This window comes from Mesitornis unicolor, unplaced genomic scaffold (genome assembly GCF_000695765.1).
Source record: "Mesitornis unicolor isolate BGI_N332 unplaced genomic scaffold, ASM69576v1 scaffold12848, whole genome shotgun sequence".
Taxonomy (NCBI): domain Eukaryota; kingdom Metazoa; phylum Chordata; class Aves; order Mesitornithiformes; family Mesitornithidae; genus Mesitornis; species Mesitornis unicolor.
In genome coordinates, this window is record NW_010199836.1 from 22,459 (window position 1) to 33,206 (window position 10,748).

General features: G+C 44.3%; 1 protein-coding gene across 1 annotated transcript in view; it reads right to left on the reverse strand.

Moving 5' to 3' along the window:
- ERGIC1 (endoplasmic reticulum-golgi intermediate compartment (ERGIC) 1) overlaps positions 1 to 10,748 on the reverse strand; it is a 35,177-nt gene that overhangs the window by 18,291 nt on the left and 6,138 nt on the right. Inside the window, exon 3 of the mRNA XM_010189566.1 lies at positions 9,971 to 10,043. Within this exon, the coding sequence (XP_010187868.1) occupies positions 9,971 to 10,043 (73 nt within the window). The remainder of the gene's footprint in view (positions 1 to 9,970; positions 10,044 to 10,748) is intronic.

A 10,748-nucleotide genomic window follows, 5' to 3' on the forward strand; every position in this document is an offset into this window, starting at 1 on the left:
ACTCCTTTTAGGAAAGAGCAAAGTATGTGCTTTTTGTTTTGTTTCCTAAATAGCTTTAGAGAAAGGCTGCTAAACTACCCCACAGGAAAGCTTATTTGTGTAATGATTGCTTTTTGTTACTGCCACCAAGTTGACAGAGCAGTGGCAAGCATGGCATGTTTGTACCTCTTGCCTTAGTATCTCATTTAAATCTATGAATGGTAACCAAAAGCAACGACTAAAATTGAGGAGAAGAGGATGTGAGCCAGGAACAGATGGGAAGAAACATCCTGGACAGCAGGATCTAACACGCTGCGCAACAGTCTCCCAAATAGTAATGTTGTTTCATAGCACCCACAGTGCTGGCACGTATTTCACAGAAGACAAAATACAGACATAGAGTAAAAGGAATACAAGAGTATAAATATTTATTGCTGGCACATACAATCCATCTGACACGTAAAATATAAACCAAAAAGCCCCACAGCTGAATTAGCTGAACGGTCCTAGAGAATCCACTCCAGGGAACTCACTGCACTGAACCGAGAAGGTGGCGAGATGACCCAGCAGCTCTTTCTCCCTCGAAGTCCAACACTGTTCAGCCTCATCAAATGAGAAGATTTGACAATTTATCTTCCAGTCGGACAGACTACAAAGCTATGGGAACTTATGTTCAGGCAAGCTACATAAACTAAACTACCTTCACTAGTAAGTGCTCTGTATTATTTGGAGTTAATGCTCAAAGTGCACGAAACCTTTTGACAAGACCTTGCTGAAGAGTCTGTATGCTAACAGACAAACCAGACTACGAGCAAGTACAAGACAGATTCAAAGTGATTTTGCTCTGGTGATACATCTCTGGACCATAATGAACTGTTTGTCCTGTGGATTCAGAAGAAACAAGCCTTCACACCGAGAAACACACAGCTGCCAATTTTTTGGAGGTAATTACTCACAGGTCAGTGGGGTTTACAGACACTCATTTAAAACTAGCACAGCATTTGTCTTCAGCTTCATGGCCCTACCTTTCTCTGTTTTTAATTGGCTTGACAAGTTGCTTGCAATCATTACTCAATGTATTTTTCAAGTGATTAATAAAAATGACACAGAGGGAGGGGAAAAATTGCTCATCAGTGACCTAGTTAGAAGCTTCTTGGCTGAGCCCTCTTCTCCCGGGTGGGATGCATTAAATCTTCTACATGTTCATTACCAGCAGATTGGGTAGCGATCAGGATGAAGTCATATGTCCAAATATGGTTGTGAGGAGCAGCTCCAGCCAAAAGAGGCATTAATCCCCCAAAGCAACACACCTTTCTGCGCTCTCCAAGTCCTCCCATCAAGATCGCAGTTGCCAGCCAACCTGTTTCATAACAGCACCTGGCTTCTTCCCAGCTCTCTGCCGGCTGAGATGTGGGCCATGCCCAGTCACTGCCGCGGGCAGCTTGATGTTACTGGCAAAAAAGGAGCATTCACGCCAGAGCTGGCAGAGCCACTCAGCTGAACATTCCAGCTCTTTGGAGGAAAGCTCTAGGAAGGTCAATATTTGTACTTGCCGATTTCCACTTCTGAACCTGTCTGAAAACGTGTGGTCAGGAGCAGTCTGTGAGCAAAGGCACATAAGCCTGGCAGCGATAAGTGAGTGAGAAGTGGTTGCTGGTAGAAGTCAAAGAAGAAACTGCACAGGGAGCCTGTGGAAGCTCTTACATAGGAAGGCAAGCAGTGAGGTCACTCGGTTGCAGACTGGATCACGGAGGCAGAGAGAAGTAGGCCAGTTTGTCCACGTCACACAGCCCATTAGTCGCCGATAAAGGAAACTGGTTTCCTGTCCTGCACTCCGGTCACTGGACCAACGGTTCCCAACCTATCCCTTGGGCAAGGCTCGCGGCCACTTCCTCCTCCTCTTCACCTGGTAGCCCCCTGTCCCTCTCCTACTCATGCTCCCAATTTCGTAATCCTGTCTATCACTCCTCAGACACCTGACAGCTCGTGACAGTCCATCCTTCCTTCTCCTCCCTTGGGCCAGTAGGGCCACCTTTCATGGAGCACCCTGCCTGCTGACTCCCTCCCAGCTCTGGCCACTGCTGCCTCCTGGCAGCATCGGCCCTTGCAGAAGGCCCAAGCGAACAAACCCAGCAAGGTTTTGTCAGGGTCTTCAAAGTGCACCCTTTGCACTGACCTGCTCTTAGAATCATAGACTGTATTGGGTCGGAAGGGACCTTTAAAGCTCATCCAGTCCAACCCCTGCAGTGAGCAGGGACAATGTCACCAGATCAGGTTGCTCAGAGCCCCATGAAGCCTGACCTTGAATATCTCCCGGAATGGGGCCTCCACCACCTCTCTGGGCAACTTGTGCCAGTGATCTACCACCCTCATATTGGAGAACTTTTTCCTAACGTTCAACCTAAATCTTATACTATAAACCTAAATATCTTACTGAGGTTCCTCGCACTGTGGGGAACCAAGGGCACACTGACAACACAACACAGGCCACGCTTGCTGGGCCAAACCTCAGATCATCACCACCTTCAACAGCCTGAAAACTTAACTCCCAAAATATTCTGGAAACCTCACAGGTAAAGCAAACTTCCAGGGTCAAAGCTACTCCTTCCAGGATCTCCTCCTGAACCACCACCACCTACGTCTGGATGGAGCTGGCAGAGAATGGACACTTATACTCCCGTTGCTATCGTCCTCCCCAGGGCCAAGAAGTCAAATTGCACACAACCTTCTTATTATTTAATCAGACAATCCTGAGATGTTGGGAAAAGCAGTATTTACCACCTCAGCAACTCTCCCTGAAGGGATAACATCTCCAGTGGAAGAAATGAAGTTGACTCCAATTTATAGCTGTCCCTCCTGGAACATCAAGTGTCCCAGCAGTAACAGAGCATAACAGTGAATTTGGGATGGTCACAAGGGAAATAAAACCCAAGGGCAGGTAGGAGGGCACTGTAAATGCAGCCGCTTCTATGGCTGTTCAGAGAGGCAGCATACAGGGTTGTACTGTGACTCCAGCGATGGCACATACCTCCTCCCAAGACCCTAAGCACGTAGGACTTGGTAGTTTATTGGTTGCTGTTAAGGACTATTTGAATAAAAGTGGCACAATAAAGCAGGGGTGAGGTACAGAGCTACGAAAGTACAACAGGGTCAACAGGACGGGTGAGAGACGGACCTCATCTTCTGCGGGGCCTCCCCCCACTGATTCAAGGAAAAGGAGAAAAGTTTCTCCACGCAGCAGAAGTGATCCACACAGAAAGAATCCGCTTCCCTTCTAGAAAGAGCCACTTCGAAATACTTCACATTCCTGAGCGGTGCTGCTGGACTTCTCGGTTGTGTATCCCGTTTGCTTACAAACTTGCAACATTACACAGAAAGAGCTGGAGGAACTCTTTGGCTACGACTACAGATCATGCAAATGGCACGCGAGAGGGAATGAAAGGGGGAGCAGCAAGAGGGCTCACATTTCTTTAAGATTTTATCCAAAGAAAGCCAGACCTGTTCCCCATGCTTTAGGACATAAGATTTATGACACAACAGCTTTGTTCCCCCAGAAACAAAACTTCCCCATTAACTTATTTCCACCCAGCAGCTTGGCCACTAACGTTGGACACTTCAGCACTTCAACGGCTGAAGAGCCTGCAGCCCTTAGAATACAAGAAGAATACACTGCATCAACCTTTCAGATCTCCACACGCTGCCTGGGTGCTCTCTAACCTCATTTTCCTTGTCCTCTGTCCTCCTTGTTCTACTCTCTGCTTCAAGTTTTAGCCTTTTTTCTCCCTCTTTCACAATAACCAACCAGGCACCCTCCTCCCCATTCATCAGCCATACAGAAACTACAACCACTTACTCCAGCAAGATGGGTTTTACCTTGTCCTCCAGCTCCCAGGAGGCACTCTCTGGTCTCCAGGGCCCTAAGCTTAAGAGGCAAAATAACTATTCTTCCTTGAGGGAGCCCAAAGTTTCACAAAAGACTTCTTCAGGCGAGCTGTCTTGGCTCCACTCGCCATTTCAGCTGTAATCAACCACCTTCCAGAAACACAACTACCTGAAGCTGCGATTCCTGCATGACCGTCTTTTCAGTCATGCCCGAGCAGAGAAGACCCAACACAGGACAAACAACCCACCTTCTTCTCAATTTGTGCAAAGAAACAACAAGCAGGTCAGCAAATTCTCTACTACGTAATAAATTGCACATACGTCTATTGCTCTGCAATTTGTAATCTTCCTTCTGTGCCCTGAATCTCAATCAGTTCTTCATTGATAAGGTCTTTGTCCCAGATTAGGTCTTGGCTCAGCTGTGAAGCACAGAAAACACACTGTCCTATAAAGGAAGGAATTACAGCTCTCCAGGAGGCAGGAAGAAGGAGAAGTGTTTCAAAGACGTCAATGTAGATTTGAGTCAGAAATTGCAGATGACATCATGACACGACCTTCCGCTTCCTGCTAACCCACACACGTACATTAGGACAAATGGCAGAACTACGCTTCACAAATATATAACACCTTTTATTAGGTAATCTCCAAGTTACTACGCAAACATTAATTAAGCTTCTTAGCACCCCTGAGAGGTAGCCAGCTAAGCCACCCCTCTACAGAAAAGTGTCTGTCTCAAGGTCAGTCTACAGCAAGAGCAAGATTACAACTCCCATTCCCCTCTGACTGAGGCTGTATTCCCTGTGCTGGTCTATTTTGCTCCAGCTCTTCATCTGCCTCAACTGGATGAGCTGGCGGGGTTGGAACTGCATCTTCAGCTTAGTGTCAGAACATAGGAGTTGTGGCACGGTGCTGCCGGTGCAGATGGTTTATCCTCTGAAGTTGTGCTTTCCAGCAGAAGGAACTCTCACTGTACCAGCATCGTGCTTTGCTGCGTACAGAGGTGCAGCTTGACCCTGCAGGTTGTTATGAGAAATTTTCATGGCCCAAGAGCTACAAGACACACTGCACATAGCTTGGAGAGCTACGGGACAGAAAACCTCTGAAAGCAGATACGATAACAATTCTGCTTCACTGCAGGATCGGTCTTGGGCATGCAAATGAATCCGGTGTGAACAAGCAACACTGGTCTCAGAAGCTCCTGACTTTTTGCTTCCTCCCACATTCGGGTACCTGACAGCCTGCAGGAACAGTCAAGCTGTGCTGCATGTGATGTGGCTCTGGCATAGGAGCTGGGCTGTGTGATATTCGTAGACTGGCCAAGGTATTTTTCATCAAGACTAAAGCAAGCAGGTGTGCCTAGTGAATGACCCGGTCACCTTAAATGAACAAATGATTTGGACATTGCTCATGATTTATACTTTCATGCAAAGGCAGTATTTTTATTACAGATACTCTTCTTAAGTGATTCATTGCCTTGCAGTGAGGCACAGCGTTCCAAGTGCCAAACTTGTCACTTCAGACTGTTCTTTGCATGTTACTACAATTAAAAAAAAAAAAAAGGAAAGAAAGAAAATGAAAACACTGCCAGGAACGGTCTGTTTCTTTCTACAGTGTACTGCTGCAGACAATTATTGTTGAGCAGTTACATTCATACCACATGTATCACATTCATACCCTCCTACCCCTTCCCCTGGCTGCCAATGCAAGGCAGACTAGATTAGTTAATTACATCTTTCCTCTTTAGTGATGGAATACTTGGAAAACTCTTATTGATCCTACAGAATATAATTCATGACCTAATTACAGGGATAAAACTGCAAGATTATCATCTTGCCAGCTATTAACTTCTAGCATTGATCTGAGTTAATTAGAGAAGAGATAGGCGATTTCTACGTTCTTGATTTGCAACATAACAGCACGATGAATGAGGAAGGCTGTGAAAGGTATACCGAGCAATTTCTAGCCCTCAATCTACTCTCAACCTACTACCGATCCTGCCCAGGAAATACCAGACACATTTAACGCTTTAGCTTCACTTCTTCAGCCATTTGAGTCATTTGCTCAGTGGGACAACAGTGTTTAATACTGTCAATTTTGCAGAGGTTCAAATGCGGAGCACAGACCTCCTTTTCTTTATCTACCTTTTACAGCACTGAGGAGGTTAATCTAGGTTCTTGTTTTGGCCTTAGTCTTCAGTCAGTCTCAGTCTGGACAGAAAAAAAATAAGAAAAAAAATAACCAAGAAGATCCTTGATTTCCAGAGTTAAACTCCTCCTCCCCGTAACTGCAATGATGGGTTGTGGCTGAGAAAAGAAAGAAAAACCTCTTCCCTCACCAGCCCTTCACTGTGTTTTTCCTGAAAAGGATGTAGCCCCACCTAAGAACCACGCTTTGATTTCCTTCATGGCTGCTCAGAGGACCGCCTGTTAGGGTCACGCAATAGATCTAGAAGATGAGAAACCAGGAGTTTTCTACCCTATTCAGGGCTCAGCTACACAGGAAGCGTCAGCAGCAAAATAGGATGTGCATTTATAGTGCGTTACCTATGTCACATGAACTTCCTGCATGTCCGCTGCAATGCGCACAGTGTCTTACTTGGGCTTCCTAACTGAAGTGAGCTCCTGCGCACAGACGCAATCTCAGTGCTCATTAGAAATGCCCACACGAGTTATGACACAGCTACTGTGATGCATGCTGTCTTCCCTACATAGGTAATCTGGTTTTAGTGCTATGACTGCTATCCTCAAGATGAGGGTGTAATTTCTTGGCCTTCTGCCACCCAGACAAGTCTTGAGCAGCTGAGACTATAAATGCTAAGACAATGGGCTGGTCAAGGAAACACAGCTTTGAAGTTGGGCAAGAGTGACCAAACCGAGATTTCTAGTAATACCAGGAATTTATGTTGCTACAGTCACATGAATGTAGAAGAAAGTCCAACAGTGGGCAGCAGCCAGCAAGTATATGGGGTTAGTGTGGTGCACAGCAGACCTTATTCTCTCATGTTACAGCATGAGTTCAACAAACCACACCAACCTCTCATTTCAGATGCAGATACTGAAGAAACCTCCCATCGGTGAGAGGTAGACAGTTAATCCTGTGGCTACCACTGCTGCTGAAGTTGCTGCTGACTTGCCCAAAGCAGTCAATGCACGCACACCATGCACAATTACTCGGCTTAATAGGGCTATGAGGTAAGCACGAGTCCACATCAGCAAACCTGGTACGTCTCTGATGTAAGGCACCAGGTCAAGTGCTCTCCATTTCACCCTGCCATCAAAAATGGGCAGCTATCCCCATGCAATCTGGCTTTTGTCAAGCGCATGACTGCTTTAAGGAAAATATTACACAAGAGGAGAAAGACTGGTGCAGTCTCACAGTACAGCTGGCACTGGCAAAGCAGGAAAGCTCACCCCACATAAGTGCACACTCTAGTTAATCATTCAGTTCCTGGCTCACACCAGCAAACTGCAAGCTGGTAGAGGTATCTGTTGCAGGAGACTCTGAATACAAAAGAAACTTGAACCTTTCAATAAAAGCTGATGAGAATTGAACAGTTTGCACATAAGGAATCTTCCATATCTTCAAAAGTATTTGATTTGTGGGCAAACAAAGCTCAAATATCTCTGTGAGACAGATCTCCCATTATTTGCTACCACCCTGTTTAAATGGTGGCACAAAGCTCTCACACTGTTCCAGACCATATAGAGCTCCACACTTCTGCACCCTTATTCTGAATGATGACACTAAACTGCCCTGCAATGCATTGCCAGTAATACACACTTGAAAGGGAAACACAAGAGGTTAGGAACATCTATGAATACCTTTAAGCTACTAGGTTTTCCAGAAGAGAAAGCAATGAGTAAGAAATGGAAAAAGTTTACTTCTACTTTAGAAGTTCCTCAACTGGGAAGCACTTTGTTAAGTGACTTTCTGAAGTATTTCTGCCGTTACAGGGGAGCCTACTCACAAACGCTGGGGGTGATCTGTTCCCAGCAAGAGAGATTTTTGATGACCTATAACTCATCAGAAGGAGGTTTTCATATTCGGCAAGCTATTGTGTTGGATGGTCCATGACGAATCAGTTTCCTGCATTCACTTGTCTCAGTCTCTTCCATGACATCCTCTCTAAAATTTTACTGCTTTATTGCTTACAAACACCTCCTCCCCACACAGTTCCAGCTGGGAAAGCAGTTTACCATCTCTCTGAGGTTTTAATGAGAAACTTGTCAACTGAGCATGCAGGAACTTACAGGATCTCTAGTATCTTCGTGGAAAATGTATTATCTTGTTAAGAAAACAGCATGAAGAGGCCCCAGAGAATCACACAATTTTGCTGTTCACAAAGAAATCTCTAGTCAGGAAACTACCACTACATAAAGGTATGTGCACTCAAATAACTGGATCAAAATTAGGTATATATTACCAATTCCTCTGGTACAGCATTAGCTAAAATAATAAAGAAAACCAGATGAGAATGAGATCTAAGAGGAGAGTAAGAAAAAGTGCTATTTTACCTGAAGCAATTTGCCTAGCTTTTCCCTATTTTTAAAACAAGAAAACGAAGCAAACTCAGCTCCTGAGAGAAGTGGGTTGATAAGGTGACCCTAGTATTATAAAAGCAAATGAATTCAAAGAAACAGCAAGTGAGTAAGAAACCTTAGATACCATCTCTGAAGTAAATGTGCAGTGGCTATAAAATATTAGCTAGAGCTAAATTACCCTACTGTCTTCAGGTTAAACATTACTCAAGGTTAAAATTATTCTTGAAATTATATTCTTGACCCCAGTCAGAGCTGCATGAAAACAATGAAAAAGCCACGTAGCCATCAGAAGTCACACAAACCGTGATCAATCTAAACACGGCACGTGAGCCCAATGTGTTTCGGACATTTTTTGCTCAGCAGTGACATCTGTTGCTATCTGGACCATCACCTAAGCCTGGCAGAAGTTCCACCCTTCCCAGCTATCCAGGAACCGTGCACTGAAGTCTAGTGACCTCACTGTCACATCAGCAGGATGAGGGAGAATGTTTCCTACAACCCAAAACAAAGGTACCTGTGTTCACAGTTACTAAGAAAAGTTTACTTCAAGGCAGGAGAAGCATGAGAACAGGGGGAAAAATCTGATTAATTTGTTTGATGAACAAATTTTTAAAGTGGAAATTATTTCCATTTTGCTCAAAGCAAGGTCCCAAAGAGGTTACCTGGGACAACTTGTCTTCAGGCACAAAACCTGTCAACTAAGTTTCCAAGTAAGGGTCAACAGGCAAAAAGAAAGAACAGAAAACTCACACATGACTAAAGCTATCTGCATGTATCAGAGATGCAGCTCTGACATGTAAAAAAAGGTATTATTAACATTAAACTAACAATCATTCATATTTTATGCAGTACATTTTTCCAAAAAGCATCTTCAGAAACATCCAGTGAAGACTGGCACAATGTGGTATCCATTTTATCCACTGAAAAGTGTGGGGAAAAGAAAACATCTTGTCAGAGATCCCACCACATCTGCAATGGGACCGCACAGTCCACGTGGATTCGACCAGTAGGCACCACACATATGGTATCACTGATGAAAAATACAGTAGTTTTCAAGAATCACTTTGAATCACACTACAGAGCAAAGAGCCTGTTCAGGAGGCGAGGGGTAACAGATCCCAGATGAGGACAAAAAAATCAACAGCCTGAGGACGATGAGGGGAACTGCAACTGACTGGCATTGATCTTAGCACCCATGCTACATTATACCTGATCACCAGAGAACTGAAAAGGGTCACTTGAGATGTGATCTGTGGTCACATGGAAAATACCCACCGTGCTCAACAGAGAAACCCAGTATGCAGCTAATAAAGGATCAAGCAGGCCGGGAACTCTTTTCTCCATCAGAAGTATTTTAGAACCAAGTTTGCCTAGCTCACTTCAGTAAACTGAAAAGCTGAATGAATGACTGAGTATTTGGACTCAACCAAAAAGAATCCAAAAACTACCAGACAGCTATCTGACCTAGTGAAATGACAGGCACATTCTTCCAAGATAACAGAGTAGAGCTGTGAAAAAACCATGTAGGCACATACATTGAAACAAAGGAAAACATGATTTTTACTTACATTTCAGTGGCTATGAATCCAGTGAGCTCAGACAGGAAGAGAAACAGTATGAATAGACAGCAGCAGACTGAAACTGGAAAAAAGGCAAGGAGAGGAAAAGGTTAGTTTTGTATCTCTAAGACAAACTGTTTTCACACAGGCATGTTACTCTCCCCATGGACATGCCACCCAGACACATTTGAACTAACATTCTTGAGAGACCCAGGCGAGGCCACCAGAGCAGTGACTTCAATGGCATGACAATACCCAATATCCTGCTGGGTATCTTCATTCTTGGGTCACCTTTTCCATCAATATTTTCATCTTCTCATGGCTCCGGAATTCTCCATCTCCAGCACACAATGTTGGTCTACCAGTTCTCCCTCCTTCTTGACAAAGCTGCTTGAAAATATGATTTCTTTGGAGCCCTTGCTCCAAAAGTAATTTGATTATTACTAATACCTCCAGAAAGAAAAAAGAATGAACACATTGCTTCAAAAGCAGTCAGGTATGCAGTGTTTTGTGGATTAGGAGACATTTTTGTTCTTCGTCAAGTTCTAAGGCTATTTGTAAGTAATCTCACAGCCTGCACTGCCCACTAGATAGAGCTGGTACAGCAAAAACATGATAATAATGAACTAGTCTGGACAATGCCTGATACTTCTCTAATTTCTCCATTTGCCAATACATTGACTCTTCAGAGAGGGAAAATTTCCAGTGAAGGAACCGCAAAGTATCTGGACAATGTAGGTGTTCTTAGAAGGAACCCAAAGTAACTGGTATATTACTGGTTACTCTT